Here is an 18,873-nt window from a genome sequence, read left to right as displayed (position 1 = left end):
TCTCTATTACTTAACAGTTTGAGCCATGCATCCAAAACAACAACACAGAAACAACTTGTTATTCTAAAGGACAAATTCTGCTTTGGCTAATCAGTAATGTTAAGCGTACCTACTAAATGCAGTAGTGTGTGTATGCTGGGTATATGTTGATATTTTGAGGTATGTGAGTATCAAGGTGTTGAGGGCAAGGATGTGTCTCAGCCAGCATATCATGACTCACTTGCAATCCCACATGAATGGCCAAAGCTGCAGATGAGGGTTTTTTTTTAGTGAGTGCACTGCTGACATCCTTTCAAACTGTGCAGTCATGTTTACTCAGTTGTTAAATTTTCAGCGGAGCAACTGAGTAAGCATGATGCAGAAAAATAAAGAACTCCTTTTAACTGATGAGCCAAGTCAAAATACTCCATTTAAAGTAGAAAGGGAAGTACCTGTAAAAGCCCATGGTTTTTTTCTAATCATACATGTGGCTACAAAAATGTTAGCTGCAATTGAGACTTGATTTATTTTTAAGTACGTATTCTCACAGATTCTCTAATGACTTGCCTTTTATGGTCAGAAAATTCTGTACCTAACAATGTCTTCATGAAGAGGAGGTGTGAAATTGTGGACCTGCGGTTTGATGAAGTAGGTGTCCTTCCTCATATTTGATTTATGGTTTCCTAAAGAGGTTGATGCTTCACACATTTTGACACAAGCATCATTACCCCGCATTTTCCAAGTCTTGACATGTCTAAAACATGTTGTCATATCCTCTCCTCATTAAATACTTCCTCTTTGTTCTAACTGTTATTTCTGTTGTTTGTTGTCATTTATAAGAACTTTACAATTTCTTTTTTACTTTACAAATTTAAAACTGTCTATGGTGATTTCACCACAGCGAGCAGCAGCCATGATAATACTTTGTATAGTTAGATCAGTATGTATCTATTGTGTATGCTACCAGTCTTGATAACACACATTCCTCTCCAGATTTTAAAAATGATACTGGCGGATCAAAACACATTTGTTTGTAAGGGGGATTCAACATTTATAATTTCCGTTATTTTATTATCCTTGTTGCCCATTTGCTGACTCTCACTTCATTTGCACATTATTCACAAACCCAACACTTTGTTCCTGGAAACCAGTGATTCCACTTGAATGTCCTTTGTTTTCCGATATAGACATTTATAACAGACATTAGGTTAATACTCAAAATGCAAAATACCAGCTACAGTGTAATTACATTACACACATTCATATTGAGGCTAGCTTCATATATTTTTGGCCACATGGATTATATTTCTTTATATATATTTTCTATCCAGCTTCAAATGCACAAGCCCTCTTTCATTTGATGCAGTTATTCAGACACAATCATAAGGTTATTTCTGTTTATATGTGGCTCCTCAGTTGATCCCCAGGCCTCCTTTGAAAACATCTGCCACTGATTTTACATGGCGTCAAAGGCTTAATGAAAACGGCTCCACGCTTTTTAACAAATGCCACATTTCATTTGGTTTGGCACTTTGCTTCCAAAAAGACATCTGGCACAGAACATTGAAAAATACAATTTTTGTGTGACATACTTCCCAAAATTCCCCTCAATCACAGCACAGCCTGTTGGCACACACCACCACAACCGTACGAGGTGTCCTGCGTCATCAGAGAGCTGGATAATATCATAGTAGAGCAGCAAGACCCTCACAGCTCACATGGGTGCAATCTTTATGATTAGGTTAACCACACAACAACAGAGCCATGCACCCTCATAATTTGTGACTTCTCTATTTTTTTTTCTGGAGCTGCTGAAACACAGTGAGGCAGAACAAGACATTTTAAAGGCATTTTAAAGGGACAGTTCACCTCAAAATATTTATCAATCTAGATAGTTTTGGTGAGTTCCCCAGTGTTGGAGATATCGGCCAAAGAGATGTCTGTCCATCTAAAAATCATGAACTGGTTGCTCAAGATAATCCGCGGGTTGTGAGCAGTTTATATCAAACTACACCCGCCAACCATATCACTGTGCAGGAACTACTTACAACCTGTGGATTATCTTTTTAACCAAGTCATGATTTTGGATAGATATCTTGCTGTTGGGTTTAGAATGTATTTTCTTGGCTTGAGCACCACGTGCCATCTTGTCCCATTATATTTGAGAGAAAGCAGACATCCTTATGGCTGATGTCTCTAACAATGGGAAACTCACACCAAAACACTCTAGATTGATAAATTGCACTACAGGTAGGAGAAAAAATATGTGTTTTGATTTGGGAGTGAACTTTCTCTTTAAGGTCAGTACTAGCTCAGGGTGAAAACTCTGAAAGCCTAGCATCTTTATGCCCTGATTTTCTTCAGCTGGGCTGGACTCATGAGGGTTTCAGTGTTGTACAGCAAGTTTTGCAACTTTCTCCTTAATTGTGCCCTGTTTAGTTTCTACCCTGCCTCGTTAAAGAAAACTGTTTATGTCTTATGGTATGTTTCTAGCAGGCAGTTATAAATGCAAAATTCACTTCCTGTCTGCCACAGTTGATGTGGTTTCTTGGCCAGCTTCCTCGTTCAGCTGTGTTGTGTTTTATGACGACTGGTTTGTTGACTTTGCGGTGGGACACAGAGACTGTGCAACACACAGAGGTTTTGATGTGGAGGGATCGTTACCCCTTCCCCATGTCCAGGTACTTTACCCAGCCCTGCGGAGTCTGCTGTGCCTTGCAGTTATTCTGAGAATAGCCTTGTTTTTATACCCCCACTAAACTCCTGAACAGTTTATTTTGGCTTTCCAAGAAGTTTACCTCTGTGTTTCCTTTGTTTTATTTTCGGTCATTCTGTGTTGTTCCCTTCATTATTACAATAACAATGAACTAAAACAGCAATGAACAACATGTCTAATGTATTGTCTCAGAATATTTGTAACCCTTTTTAATTTACCAAGATTCTATGCATGCTTGTGGGTGAAATTGGCACACAAAGATTCGTAGAGCGTAACAAACAAAACTCATGACCCAGCCATAACAAAAACTGATGAAAACAAGCAATCGCCAGGGCGGAAACCATGTTGTGCCCTCCAAGCCCTCAAGTGTCACTTGTAAAATAGCTTGTCTGTAATTAATCATAATAAGTCAGCATGATAATATAAACAGAAATAATTCCATATACAACTTTAAACAGTTGCCATAAAGTTTTGTGCAGCCATATAAATGGGATCGTAGAAGCACAAGAGGCCACAGCTTTGACTCATGTCTCCCTGGAGGGTTACTTCTGCTTCTCCAACATCTAGACTATTAGTCACCTTTGTGGATAATTTTTGCTTAATGTGTCAACACTTGTTCATATAATATTTTAGTGTAACAATCTAATAATCTATTGTAAAGATTTAGAGATAGAAATGGTGGATTCCTATTCAGTCATGCAAATGTTACACACATACGTAAATATTTACAAGATGTTTAGATACATTGATTACTTACTTTCAGATGCTAGTGATAATAACAATTCTCAAACTCGTGTGTCATCCTTGTCACATCCAGCCCAGGATAAACAATGCAAAATACTTTTGGTTAGGTTAAAGTAGGTCACCCAAAGATGACTTGAAGATACTTTTACAAAACTAAATGTTATTAAAGTTTTAATATTGTAGTGTTGATCTTATCCTCTTGAATAATTGTATCAGTCTTAAGACGTCGTCTGGCTTACATAAGCAGACAACAACTTTTCTCAATCTTAATGTGAGGAAATTAAGTTCCACCTCGCTGCCAGGGTTCAAAGCAAAGTGCCGTGTCAAATTGATCAAATCTGGTAAAAATGCATGGCATATAAACCATTACTGCTTATCACTGTTTTCTTTCCCATTGCTTTGGCACTAAGCTTTTGGTGGAGGCCGCAGACCATAAATGTACATTTCCTTTGTATCCACTCAGGTACTCTACATGATTGGGACACTTTAGGACTGATGGGTGAAACAGGATATGACAGAAAGTCCTGGAAGCATTTGTACTGTTGTTTTGCAATGACTTTGTATGGATACATACATGATTAACACATTATTGCTGCTCTGTTGAGTAACTTGTGGCTTTATGAGAACCAAACATATCTTCTTAGTTGTGTGCACATGGTTCACATGCGTGAGAAATTATACCATGGCAAAAGTTAGGATATAAACACACATATATTTGGCATTCTCTGCCTCTATGGGATAGCGACAGTTGAGTGTGAGATGGCGAATGACATGCAACAGAGGTCTGGGGATGTTGTGGTTCATGTTTGGCGCCTTAACCCCTTTTAGGCCACCAGGCTACCCTAGGGAGGTATAAGTTTAAGTGCTACTGTAGACAATTTGTAATTATATAATATCACTAAAAAACAGCAGGCAGGTTTGGCCAAGAGCCATGTATGAGGGTAGACTGCGTCTGCTGAGGCGTGGGCTGCCACTGCATGGCAAGTCCAGGCAGGCGGAGTTGTGTTGAATTTATGGACAACCATCTTTCACCACCACAGTTAAAAGCTAATTACTGCCAGTCATAAGCAGTGGCCTTTATAGGCGTTCCGTCCTCTGCCATCCAAAGCACAGCCACAGGGAGTGACAGCATGGGCCACGATGGGAGCTCTGATTGCACCAAATATTATTATGGCTTGTTTAACTGCATATGGAGCAACGCCTCCACACTGTTTTAAAGAGTTGTTTTCAAAATCTACCACAACCAACTGATGGCCTGTAAACCAAACCAAAAAAGTGCTTTGTTACAGATAGGCATTTTGTGTGTATGTTTAAGTCCATTCAACAGGGTTTTAACCCTTGTATTGTCTTCACTTTCAATTCAATTCAATTCAATTCAATTTTATTTATAGTATCAATTCATAACAAGAATGAATCTCAAGACACTTACAGATAGACCACACCTCGGAATTTACAAGGACCCAACAGTTCTAGTTTCCTCCAGAGCAAGCAACAGTGCGACAGTGGCGAGGAAAAACTTCCTTTTAGGCAGAAACCTCGGTCAGACCCAGGCTCTTGTGAGGCGTGTCTGACGGGCCGGTTGGGGTTAGAATGAAAGTGGCAATAACAAAAATAGAAAAATTAGTAGTTTGTAGCAGTTCTTGTGGTAGTTCATGGCATAGCAGGACGCTGTGCAGCATTACAAGGCCAGCAGACGGAGACAGACGTAGCAGACGTAGCAGGACGTAGCAGGGCCCACAGTGTAGCAGTTGAACATGGCATCACAGACGTGTAGCGGAACCATGGCAATAGCTGCTACCCTGATTTCGGAGCCTCTCTGATCCAAGGGAACATGCTGGGAAAAAAAGAACATAAGGACTCCGGGGATCCTCCCCAGAAATAGGTTAGTAACAAGCATTTCTGGGACATGGATGCACATAAATGAAAAGATGAAAGATAGAGGAGAGAGGAGCTCAGTGTATCAAAATAGTCCCCAGCTGTCTAAAACTATTACAACAAACCAGAGAGACGAGGTAAAGAGAGCTCCAGCCCGGCCGGCCAGAACTCTCCCAACCGGATCGGGCTGTAGCCAAGTCTCCCTTTGGTTCTATTATATCTTGATTATATGTTAGATAATCTGAAAACTATGTGACTAGCTACTACTCCCTAACATATTCGATTCTATGCCCTAACTAGTGTATCAAAATAAGTCCCAGCTGTCTAAAACTATTACAACAAACCAGAGAGACGAGGGTAAAGAGAGCTCCAGCCCGGCCGGGCCAGAACTCTCCCCAACCGATCGGGCTGTATGCCAAGTCTCCTTTAGTTATATATATGATAGATAATCTGAAACAATGTGACTAACTACTACTCCCTAACAATATTCGATTCTATGCCCTGACTATAAGCTTTATCAAAAGGAAAGTCTTAGCCTACTCTTAAATGTGAGAGCGGTGTCGCCTCCCGACCCAAACTGGAACCTGGTTCCACAGGAGAGGAGCTTGATAACTGAACGCTCTGGCTCCTGTTCTATTTTTAGAGACTCTAGGAACCACCAGTAACCCTGCATTCTGGGAGCGTAGTTCTCTCCTAGGGTTGTAAGGTACTATAAGCTCTTTAAGATAAGATGGAGCCTGACCATGAAGAGCTTGTAGTGAGAAGAAGGATTTTAAATTCTATTCTAAATTTTACAGGAAGCCAATGCGAGAAGCTAAACAGGAGAAACGTTGTCTCTTTTCCTGGTTCCTGTCAGAACACGTGCCGCAGCACTGGATCAGCTGTAGAGTCTTTATGATTTTTTCGAGCAGCCTGATAACAGAGAATTGCAGTAATCCAACCTAGAAGTAACAAATGCATGACTAGTTTTTCTGCATCATTTTTAGACAGGATATTCCTGATTTTTGCAATATTACGTAGTGGAAAAAGGCGATCCTTGAAATTTGCTTTAAATGGGAATTAAAGGACATGTCCTGATCAAAGATGACTCCAAGATTCTTCACTGTGGTGCTGGCCAGGGTGATGCCATCCAGAGTAACTATATCTTTGGATAGTGCGTCACAGGTGCTTGGGCCGAAGCAATAACTTCAGTTTTATCGGAGTTTAACATTAGAATTACGGTCATCCAGGTTTTAATATCTTGAAGCCACGTTTGAAGTTTAGCTAACTGATTAGTTTCATCCGCTTGATTGAAAGATATAATTGAGTATCATCTGCATAACAATGAAAGTTTATGGAGTGTTTCCTTAATACTGCCTAAAGGAAGCATATATAAAGTGAAAGGATTGGACCGAGCACAGATCCTTGTGGGACTCCATGACTAACGTTGGCGTGCACAGAGGTTCATCGTTAACATTAACAAACTGAGATCGATCTGATAATAAGACTTAACCAGCTTAGAGCAGTCCCTTAATGCCAATTAAATGTTCCAATCTCTGTAAATAATATATAATGGTCAATGGTATCAAATGCAGCGCTAAGACTTTCAAGACCCTCTCGTATCCCTCGGGTCAAATTGTTGTCATATCCAGAATAATTTTCTGAATTGAGTCAGGAATACATGTTTATCACAGAAATAAGGTAAGGCCATTGATATTTAGGTAGAAAAAAAGTATGTTTGAACCATTTTTCTTCTTGTAAAAAATTTGAAATGGGTCAATTTGACCCGAATACCATACAAGGGTTAAATCCACCAGCTCAGAAAATGGTAAAAAGGGATGGGAATTTCCCCTTCCTGATAAAGGACAAGCAGCTGATAGGAGGCGGGAAGTGAGTCAGGCTCATCATTTCAGCTGCCTCTGCACACTTTGGTTCAGACTTGTTGAGGCAGGCAAATATCCCTCCTTTTGTTGTGTGTTTGCTGGGGTTTGAGCTCTCTGTTACCGTGTGCGGGGTTGCTGAAGTTTGAACTCGCATGGCCTAAGATAAATGCACCATTTCCCTGTAGGACAAAAACCCAGATTATTGTGCACACACTGTGTCATTTTCCAGTAATGCTGCAAAACAACTTTGACCCGGACATTACTGTTAGTGGTTATACATTTGCTTATGACCCTGCCTGAGTCACCAAAGTGGACAGCAATATATCCAGCATTACAGTATCTCAAGCATAGCATTTTAACCATAAGTAACCTCTTTAAAATGCCTGAGGAATGCACAGTAAAAAACAAAAAACTGATTTCACAGTATGTTTATATAAAGTAGTGTATTATATAAAGTGGGCTAATTGGGGGTGGCAGTAGCTCAGTCCGTAGGGAGTTGGGTTGGGAACCGGAAGGTTGCTGTTTCAAGTCCCTATACGGACCAAAGTACGGAGTGTGGCTTGGTAGCTGGAAAGATGCCAGTTCACCTTCTAGGCACTGTCAGGTTCCCTTGAGCAAGGCACTGTACCCCTCCAACCCCTTAGGGTGCTGGTCTACAACTGGCAGCCCACTCACTCTGACATCTCTCTCTTTGTGCATGAATGGGTCCTGAGCATGTGTGTGTATTTCATGCCTGTGTGTAGTGATTACTAACAAACAAATTGTAATTTCCCCCCTGTGGATCAATAAACAGTATCATTATAATTAAAATGAGCTCCGGGTGATGAACACATGAATGCATTAATAATTATAATCCAGTAATATTACATACATTATTCTAAAATGGACCATTCTGCAAAATGAGTACTTTAACTTTGGTACTTTAAATATATTTTGATGAGAATACTTTTACTTACTTAAGCTTTTGAATGCATGACTTTTTACTTGTAAGATTATTATTATTATTATTTTACTTGTAAGATTACAGATTATTTTTACACGGTCATCACTTTTACTTCAGTACCATCTCTTAATACTTCTTCCGCAGGTTTTGAAGTTCATAAGAGAAACATTGATTTGGCAAAATAATATAATCAATAAGATAAACAAATATTTGATGTTCACAAATCAAGAATCTAGAACGATTTAAAAAATGTTGCTTGTGATAGCAGTAGTCGATAAACTATCTTGCCATTCTACTGTGCAGTCTTATACATAATTGTATAAAACAGAATTCCATAAAACAACAATGATTATAATGGGTTGCAGTTAATTCTATTATTGAGGGAAATGTATAAACTTGCGGATTCATGTTCTTTCTGAGCAACATGTGGCTGAATTATGTATTGAATCCAATGTGCAAATGCAGTGTTTTTTGCTTTTGTTTTGGCTCTTTCATCCCTGCTCCATGAGCTAATTCTAAGTGATATTAATCTGCCAAGCAGGTCTTTGGAGCTGCCATCAGAAGATTTTAAATGCAAGTGTATGGACGCTGAAAGGCCCATTGGGACCTGTGGGAGAAGCTAAGCTTAATGAAGGAACCAGATGTGACCTTAGTACCCTCCACCACAGATTGTCACCAAAGTGAGTACTCCTGTACACTTTTAATCAAACATGCAGTACTTTAATATGTTTTACCAGCAGGTGGCAGTCTGTCATTAGAACTGTCAATGACGCCAAAAGAGTGTTAGGAATAGTGCTCCAGTGAGGAGAAATGCGGCATCAATCTTTAACAGACAGTATAAGGAAAGCAACTCTTTTACAGAGGGAAGTTAATTATGCTACTTAACAAAGCATAAAACCATCTCTGCTCCAGACGTTTCAAATGAAATCAAGGGACCATTATTCACATGTTCTCTAAAGTCTGGGTTCACACAGGAGCCAATCTCCCCCTCTATTTTATAACCTCAGCTTCAAGGCTGTTTTTTTTTTCAAAATAACTCCTCCTAAATGAGCTAAAATATTGATGTTAGGCTAATAAGGCTAATAAGCCTGAATAATTGATTGTTGGGGAAATGAGTGTTATTTGCAGAACCCTAAAGCTGTTTTATTGAAGGGTTGTCACATGTGCTGTGAGCCCTTATTCTTTTCAGTGAGTGGGAAGAAACCGTTTCTGAAGCATTGTAAAAGATTATTGATTGCAGCGCCTTTAGGTCAAATTCACAGCTGAAGATGGCAGTTCATCTGTTGCTTTTCTATATCGTAACTGTTGATATAAAATCTGTTTCATATCACTATATCTTTATATGCGATGTTCAGTTGTTACTGCATGCAAATTTTCCATCTGCTGCAAATTTTCACTCACTCTTTTTTGTGTGCATCTTTGCATTTTCATGCACATCAGTTTGGATGCAGCCTTTTGTTAGCTGCTAAGCCAACTAGTAACTAGGAATTGATGTTCCCAAATTGCTATATCATAACATAGTTGCTCTTTCAGCAAACGCAGAATTGGTGACCTTGTTTTATGACTGATTGCTTTCCTGTAAAATCACATGTGCAGAAGAATGCCTACAATCAGCCGTATGTGATGTAAGGATGGATTGTTCTGTGCTTTACTGTATAACACCATCATACTGTAGTGTGTGTGTGTGTGTATGTGTGTGTGTGTTATCCTACCTTTATCCGTTAAAGCTCTGCATTGGACCCGTGTTACATCTGTTCCCTAAGACAGATGTTGTGGTATATAAAGTGTTCTGACATGGAGGCTTGTTTTTCCTGTTGTGCAGCAGCACCAGGGGCACAACACCCTTGCTTATTCATGACGCCTGATCAGAGCCCAGGTAGATCAAACCGCTCCTCCATTTTTAATGAAAAAAGCCCTTTACTGGGACATAAATATCATGCAATGCATTTCCCCATTTGCCTGCCCTATAGTGGAAGTACAGGGAGTCTTTGGCAGAGTGGAATGTTGTTGTCGGTTAGATCTTCAGCTAATGTAAAGAACTAAATGTTGACCTTAAACATGTTTGAAACAAATCCTTCTGAAGAAATATAAATATTATAATCCAAAGGACCACCAGAAAGGACCATGGCAGGTACACTGGAGATCACTTGCTCTCTTGTTATTACAATACTTTGATGTTAGTTTGCATTCATCATTGCAAATATAATAGATACAAATGTGTCACAACATGAAAAACAAAGATGCTCCACCCTGAACCTGTTTACACTGCAGAACGGGAATGCAAAGTGGTAGAAAGAGAGGCCCCTCTCCTTCTCCCAGTATATGCGGTTAACACCCACATTAGCCCCAAGGACAGTAGGTCACTGCAGGGAAAGGTCACCTCTGCTGTTCTGTTGGAAATACAAAGCTGAAGCCTCTTTCAACATGATATTCAATCCTTCCTTGAAACTCAGCATTTTTGCCCAGGAAACCAAGCCAACATGATAAGAATAGCCTTCAAGACTGAATAAGTGTTACACTCTATGTAAAACATTCCTAATATCAAACCAGACTATTGATTTATAAAAGCTTTCTGCTCAGTACTACATCTTATGAACATGTACAGTACATGTAATGTATTCTCTGCTGCAAGAGACGGGAGAGAAACTGTTGGCAACTTGAAAGATGGAGACTTCACAGACACAGCTAGAGTGAGCAGCAGCAGGCTACTTACTAGAATAACATAGTTGTTCCAGGAACTTAATACATCGCCAAATATCAAAGGAACTTATACACTGAGAGAAGAAATGGGTTGTCAGAGCTGCGACAACTCTCAACTGTTATCTAAGAGCCACTCGCTGCATTATTGCAGAGGTAATGAGAATTTTTTCAGCGCTGGCAAGCTGCAGCAAGGCACCAATAGACAGTTGAGATATCCAGGGCTTGCTGTGGAATAATTACAGCTGAGAAAGCGATGACTTGTCAAGAAGATTTTATAGGTAGAAAATAACTGAATAGGTGCACTTGAGTGTATCCTCGATTAAAACACAGGAAGTGCTGACCATGTGAAAAGAGAACGGATTGATAACAGCTGCTAACGCCTACCTGTAAATAATAATACCTGCAATACCTGTTTTTGTTTTTTGTTTGGGAAGCAGGAACAAGATGTAAAGGCAACATTAACATATTGTCACCTTTTAAGTTGATATGGGGAAATTGTTCGCAAACAGCTGTTTATTACAACCAGCAGATACAGAGCAAAATAAGCATTCATTTGGAGTCATGTTTATGGCCAGGTTATGAATGCAAGTCCAATATTCACTCTTGAGAAAAATATCTGGCTCCTCAGCTGCAAAATGCTCAAATTTCATCACCAGCTAGGTGCTGAGGTTGTCTGAAATAGCAGCCTGCTTCAGCTGGCAAGATGAGATGAGAGCGGTGAGACCAAATCAGTTAGCTGGCCCCAAAACTAAGACCATGAGCTGAAAAATGCAATAAACCTCCATAGACCTAAGTGGACCTGTAGATTCAGGAGGATACAAAGGTCAGGATTTTGACACCAACCTCTGGGCTTGGCATCCAGACTCCCTTTCTGTGGTTAGGTGTGGAGAAGATTGTGGTTTTGGCAGATATTGTACTGCCATATTGGATATATTGGTGGAAAAATAATTAAATCCATTGTCTGTGAACATTTTCTTATAAACTTAGTAAGATCATTTCTCTGACTTGACATTTCCACATTAATGTTAACAGAAAACATAATCTGGGTGCCATTATGGTTGCTGTCACTGTTAAATTAAATTAGTTGTATATAAACGCAATCTCTTGGAGACAGGGTTGGACCGTGTGCGCAGTAGTCACATTTGCACCAGAAGTCATTTTAACTATGAAATAATATAATAATATCACAATATGTATATTTCTCTATTCTATTAGAATAAAAACTGTAAACATAAGCTTTAAATATCATTACCAAAAGGAACATTATGTCATACATTTACTTATCGTCTTTATCCTTAAGTACAGTCATCTTGGCCTATACACTGTAGAGACAAATCAAGGTATTGGTACTGCAGAATACATTTAGGATTCTGTCTTCTCGGCAGCAATGTGATCATCAAAATGTTCACTGCCAAATGTTGGTTTCCGAGAGATGCTTGTCAAGACTGCAATGGAAAATATCGTAATCTTACATAAGAGATTGTCACCCAACATCAGTGAACTGACTTGACCAGAGCTCTGTGTGTTTACAAGAGACAAAACAGAATTACTTCGACATTCTCAAACAATGTTTTTTATGTCAGTGGCAATGAACACTGTTTGATTATGACAGGGGCTCCAGTTTGGCAATATGCAAAATGTTGAGCTTACAGTGTAGTTAAGATACTCACAATCTTTTGGTTGTCTTTTCCAGTCTAGTCCATACTACAATGTGATTAAAATACTGAGTAAGGCCATAAAAGCCACTGTTCCTAGTGGTAAATTGTGTTATGGTTATCATATGTCCATTTAGCAAAAAAGAAGAAGGAACATCCAGCTCCCACCACCAGCTGGGATGGAGGCTAAACATGAGCTTTAAGTGCATCTCGTCTTTCTACCACATGAGTAGCTGTGGTCCTGCAGCCGAGAGTCTCCTGCACGCAGCTTCTAAAAGGTTAAAACCTCCCATTCCCTCCAGTTGCTTGCTTCTTATCCCTGTCCATCTTCTCAGTAATGGATCAGTGCTGCTGGGTCCACTGAGGGACTCGGCTCTAGTGGAGAAGAGTTAAGAGATTACAAAACCCTTCTATAAGCGCACACACACAGCCTTGCTGCAAAAATCTTTCCCATAATTCCGCTTGCGCTACCACTGTTGTGCGATTAAGACCCTGAAGAAGAGATGAGCGTTCAAAGCTGTGCTGCTGTAGTCTCTTATTTACATTAGAATTACATTCATATTCTTCAGCCCCCATCAGTTTAAACATACACACAGTATTACAGTAGTAAGATGAACCTGCTCTTTTGAACGTATAAACTTTCATTCTTTAGCAAGTTATAACATTTGATAATTTGATACTGATCAACCACAATAACTTATATTGCACATTTTGTGATGTTCACACAAACTTTGATCATAATAAACAGTCAAAAGCTTGTCTTCAGTCTTCAGTTCTTACTTAGACAGTCACTTTCAAAAAGACTGCCATTATTGCAAGTTAATGGATAACCATTTTTGCTCAATAAATCCACTCCTCCTGAGTACAGATAAATGATCTTCCAGTATTTGAATAAATGATCTCCTCAGTAACTAGAACATCGTAAGACATGATAGTCATCATTAGACTACAGTCAAATGAGGAGAGAACCCATGCTTGTGCACTGTTCATTACTTTCCCAGCCACCAATCAGCTCTGTTCCTTGGCTTAGACTGCATTGTGCTCTGGTAGGGGCGGATGTTCTTTAGATTGTTGGGTTGGTTCGGTCCAATGGTCCTTCTGCTGCTGCTCAGGTGGTGTTGGCTGTTGTGGATTAGATTTTTGGATTTCCTTCTGAGGGGGCTGTGGTGGTGTAGCCTGCTGTGGCTCTGGATTGGGCATCTCTTTCCTGTCGCTGGGCTGAATCTCCAGAGCTGGTGTGTCCTTGCAGCAGAAGTATTGCTGCCAGATTTTCCTGAAGGCCGTGCGGAACTTCTTAATACGGAAAGCGTAGATAATTGGGTTGACAGCAGAGTTGCCATGGGTGAGCAGGATGGCGATGTAGAGGAGGACTATGGGCTTCTTACATTCAGGGCAGAAAAGAGTGATGCAGTTGATGATGTGGAGGGGGAGCCAGCTGATGGCAAAGAGAAAAAGAACCAGAGCCAGAGATTTAGCCAGATTCAGCTCCTTGTCATAGTACTTGTTGGGGTCTGTGTGACTGGTGGTGAACTTCTTATTGTTAAGCTGCTTGTGGATCACGTAGAAGATCTCTGCGTAGATGACCAGCATGAATAGCAGCGGCGGCAGCACCCAGCCAAAGAAGTTGAAATAGACCATGTAGTCCATGCTGATGACGTTCTCAAACTGACAGGTGATAATGAGATCAGAGCTGATGGAGCCATTTTGCTGTAGGCGCTTCAGGTTGTTCCAGCCTAACATGGGGGTGAGCCCCACGATGAAGGCCACTGTCCAGCATATCACGACTGCCAGCCCTGCTCGCCGAGGGGTCACCACTTGCTTGTACCTGCAGACAACACAGTATAATGTCAGCACTTTCTCTCACATCGCTGTCAAGACATGCTGGCTTTATTTACTCAATTTTTCATTTTGTCAATGTCCTTGGGCTGACAAAAGGTGTGATTCAGAAAAAATATATTTACCATTCAAACCAAAAGCCCCTGGACATGTTACACACATTTCCTTGCAGCAAATATTTCCACTCGAACAACAAAGTGTCTGCAAACCCTTATCAGTTCACCTTGCCCTTTGCAGCACTGCTGCTTTCGATGCTACTATTGTTCAGGGAAAACTGAAATATAGTTCTTACAATTGGCTCAATATTATCTTGTAATTTATTACAGCGGTGCAGTGGACACAAGTTGCAGGGCTTGCCACACTACAACAGGCTATTTATAGTGTCTCATGGACAAGAAGAAGGAGGTAGAAGAAGGTATAAGGTGCAGAGGCCATAAAATCTTATCACTGTCCATATCATCAAGAAATGTACAGAGAGACTCAGTCTGAGACAGGAAAACAGCTACCTCATCCAGCTCATGTTGCTCCCTTTTGGATTACTAATAATTGATAGTTACGTCTGTTGTGGTAATTGTATTACCATTACAATAACATGACCTTTGCTGAAGTAGAGTCTGAAGAAAAACACAACCCTGTAATTTAGCCCAGTGCCATGTCTTTAATTAATATCAATCAGGGAAGTATGCATAAATTAGGTCAGTGTCTGAAGCACGGCAAGTACTCACTGTAAAAGTTGTTTTAGCTAACACCATTAAGCTTGGGTGGTTTCATAAGTAATAAAAAGCCTAGAAAGGAAGATTTAGTTGAGTCTTAGACAGGAGATTACAGTTTGAGGCTACCAGACAATACAAAATTACCCCCTTCTACTAAGGCTATCTTTTCAGCCTTTATGGCACCGCTGCTTAATCCTTTTGTTTGACATTTGTTTTCAATCATAAGCCATTGGTGGCATTAAATACAAGGAGATATATGGAATCATTGACAATAAACCTGACCTTTGTTGTGTCCTAGGAACCCAGAAAGCATCCATCATACTAATTCCCTGTCCCTGTGCTACTCTTTTTCCACCACACATATTAGTGTCTCTCAGGACAGAGAGACTAATAAAAAGCTGTTAGTTGATCAGCTGTACCCTGGTTAGCTGTCAGGTCAGTACTGGTGAGTCAGATCTATCTATATACATATAAAAGGGAATGGCAGTATGAAGACATCATGTGAAGTGAAACAAGACCCATGAGGAAACCAATGCCCATGAGCACAGCACTGGAGCTGTAGTGACTTCTGCTAAAACACAGTCATCATCAGCACCTTTCTTATCAACATCACTGTCAAGTTTCCACGTGGCCCCTATTTATTTATTTCCATGTTGCGAAAAACCTCATTACCTGGTCGGGATCTTGACCCTGAGATAGCGGTCAATTGCAATAGCCAGTAGGGCAAGGATTGAACTCTGCGTCAGCACCAGCACCGTGCATGCTACAAGCAGGCAGCTGTAAAAGTGAGTTTGGAGTCCGATGCTGATAGTAATGGCCAAAGGGATGACGAGGGCTCCTACTGCAATATCCGCCAGAGCCAGGGAGACGATGAAACAAAACGTGTTATCTCGCAACGAGTTATTAATTTTCACCGCCCAAACCACCATCACATTACCGATTACAGAGGCGACTGCAATCAGCACCTCCATCCCTATGTACAGCGACTGCGCTGATAAAAGTGCTACGGGCATCCTTGTAGATGATTCTGTCCTTGATAAGAACGGGATTTCAGTGAAGCAGCCTTAACAGAAGCCAACAGAGCAGTCCTTAATTATTATTTGTGTTCTCACTAGGCCTACAGTATTTTCCAAATGAGGTGTGCGTCCATCAGTTCCACGGTGCCCATTCTCCTGGTAGGCTAGGCTAGATAAGTTGCAAGAAAAAAATCGAGTTATTTTGAAGGGAAGAAGCGCGTTAACCAGGAGCGTAGGCTATCCAAGCATGAGGTTTTTTTCCTTTGGAGCAGGTGTTGTGGTCCCGTGGCTGTTGTGCATCGCTCCTGCTTTGTGCCTTGCGCCTCCACTTGGCTGAATACACCTGCTCCGGAGGAGAGACGCATCCTTCCCATGCGCTCCGATTTATCCAAGCGGGCGCTTCATCTTCATCAGTCTACGTTTTTCATTTAACAAAGCGGGGTTTAACAACAACAACAAAAAACTGTATTTTGGATGATCGCGCGCAGTTGCAGCTCCTGCGCAGGCGGCTGCTCCCTCTTTCTCTCCCTTTCACTGTGCTTCCAGTAAGAGCAATAATGCTCTTGACGAATACAGCTGTGTGATTTTCTCGCCTTTCTTTTGTTCCATTCAGATGCGTTGTCTTTGTTTCGGTAAAATATATAATCTTGGTTTCACTCCTAGTCCATCTATTTCCTTTGGTGGGTGCGACTGCTTCATTTTCAATGCAGAAATTATTAAATGCCGCTGTAGCCTTTCGCGGGACCGTCCCAAGGAAGGCAGGTAGTGCAGAGGTGACTTGAACTCAATCTCATTTTCTATCGTATGCAGGCACGCCTTTCTCCCATGCCCTTACAAATGCTAATGGACCTTGCACGGTTGCCTATTGTTTAGATAAGAGGTAAGGCAGTGCACTGCCACAGCTGACAAACAAATAACACAAATAAAGCTATGAAAATGGCAATCCCTAGTGATAAGGGACTAGGAAAACAGTGGCACAATTATGGGAGTGCACAATGCAAATCCCACCACTTCATTTGATTCAAAACACCTCAAAGAAGCATAACTACAAATAGATATTCAGGTCATTCTAAATATACTCATGTGCCTCAGACTTCAAAGACTTCCGCTTTGAGCCTGAGGCCACCCTCCTCCAAACTAAGAAAAAACACATTACAACATAACTGGAAACCTTATTGACTGAATTAGATCTTGATCGACCTCAAAAAGAAAAGTAAAGTTTAAAAAAAAAAATGATTCTAATAAAAACCTTTTCAATCAATTTTGGTGCTTCTAGTTAGAGTTGCACACGTGTTTGTTAGTGACAGAGGACAAACAATTACGGGTTCAAAGGGCTTGAAACAGATTTAATATCCTGTGTGGCTGTTGCTGATGCTATAAACCTGTGGCCCAGTCAAGATTAGGGTTAACAATCGGAGATGGTTGTGCCAAACTTCCACCTTTGGCTGAGTCTCTAATAGAGTTTCTATCTAATCTGTCAGAGGGAGAGCCGGAGTGTGGTTGTAAAGTCCAACATTGATAGTCCCCAGAGAAGAAGTTGGTTATTTCATGGTCATCACTTTTGCATGCTCTTTATCTGTGTCACCTTCCCATTATGGGTTGAGGCCCCCTAAAGGTGAGATCTTAGAATCACCCCTGTTCAAAAACAGAATCCCAGTGACACAACAACTCGTCCTGACTTTTTCTGAGAACCTCACAATGATCCTCAAGCAGCCAAGCATACATGAGTGATGTACAGCACTGGCATCTTAAGCTCCTTCGCTGTGGTTTAAAGGTTAAGAGCAGGCAGCTGCGTGAGCTCTCTGACCATTGCAGGATCTCCCATTCAATTTTCACATTCAAGCAGGAATGCCTGTGTAGACTGAATGTGAAGGTCAAATGGTGCACTGCGCTCACTCACTATGTAATATGGAAGAAGGCAGGTGGAAGTCCTGGATTTCAGCTGTAATTCAGGATAGAACAAAAACAAAAAGGTAATATTGTTGTCAATGTTCACACCCAAAGACTGTGTGTGATGGCAGTATGGCCAACAGTCAGCAAGAGCTGAAGACAGTTTCCATCTGTGACCAGTGTTATAGCCAGAGACATCAGCATGGGGCATAGAGGTCAGCCAGCATACACTGAGGAAGGAAGCAGCCATATGGTCCGCTTGCGGTGATTGACATCGGAGACACTGGTGACATTTAAATGAGCATAAGCATGGTGGAAAAGTCTTTATAGAGCAAATGGTGTAAGCTAACACACTTTGGCCGATTTCACTGACAAATCTGACAGATTGTTTTAAAAGAAGCCTCACCGTCCAGATTGCATTTTTTTCTACTTTTCCAATCCGGTATCAATCAGTATACAAATCCCACTGTTATAGTATGTCAAAGCTTGGTTGAGAGTAACAAAGGGATCTGGCTGTTTTCTTATGTGTTCATCATTTTAGAGACTCAGGGAACACAGTCATGCTCAACATGGCCAACACAGACCTCATAATGCTGTTTGTGCTCGCTCACAGTCAGTGTTTTCACTCAGGACATAACTGCAACCTGATGATGTGTGAAGTATAAACCTTCCCTTTATCTCCTAAAGACTTCCTAAAATGTTTGGACTTTTCATACTATCAAGGTCTTTCGGGATGAAGTTCAATGAACAAACCTGAAGTGCTTCTATGACAAACTGTTATGCCGTATCCACAGAGTCAGCAAATGAGGAAATACTTCAGTAAACTATTGTCAGATTTTGCCATTTGGGGATGTGTGACCAATGAAGCGCAGTCTGCTTCAGTTTTATGAGATTCTACAGCTTGGTGCTCTTTTCCAGTTCAGAATCAAAGATATCTCAGCAGT

The 18,873-nt window shown here is 40.7% G+C and overlaps 1 protein-coding gene across 1 annotated transcript; it reads right to left on the bottom strand.

Annotated features, from left to right (window-relative positions):
- Positions 1–12,402: 12,402 nt before the first annotated feature.
- Positions 12,403–16,983, bottom strand: adora1b (adenosine A1 receptor b). Its single transcript, XM_032521069.1, has 2 exons — positions 15,696–16,983; positions 12,403–14,299 (listed from the first exon to the last, which is right to left on the bottom strand). Exons 1-2 carry the CDS (start codon positions 16,034–16,036, stop codon positions 13,501–13,503), a joined length of 1,140 nt encoding a protein of 379 aa, XP_032376960.1. The 5' UTR covers positions 16,037–16,983; the 3' UTR covers positions 12,403–13,500.
- Positions 16,984–18,873: the final 1,890 nt, after the last annotated feature.

This window comes from Etheostoma spectabile, chromosome 7 (assembly GCF_008692095.1).
Source record: "Etheostoma spectabile isolate EspeVRDwgs_2016 chromosome 7, UIUC_Espe_1.0, whole genome shotgun sequence".
Taxonomy (NCBI): Eukaryota; Metazoa; Chordata; class Actinopteri; order Perciformes; family Percidae; genus Etheostoma; species Etheostoma spectabile.
This window is presented reverse-complemented; position numbering and strand designations above follow the sequence as displayed.

Excerpts from the sequence above, each read along its gene's own strand:
- adora1b (XM_032521069.1), bottom strand. The coding sequence starts at position 16,036 with ATGCCCGTAGCACTTTTATCAGCGCAGTCGCTGTACATAGGGATGGAG. Across the intron at positions 14,300-15,695 it reads AGGGTCAAGATCCCGACCAG|GTACAAGCAAGTGGTGACCC; the intron begins GTAATGAGGTTT and ends TGTTGTCTGCAG.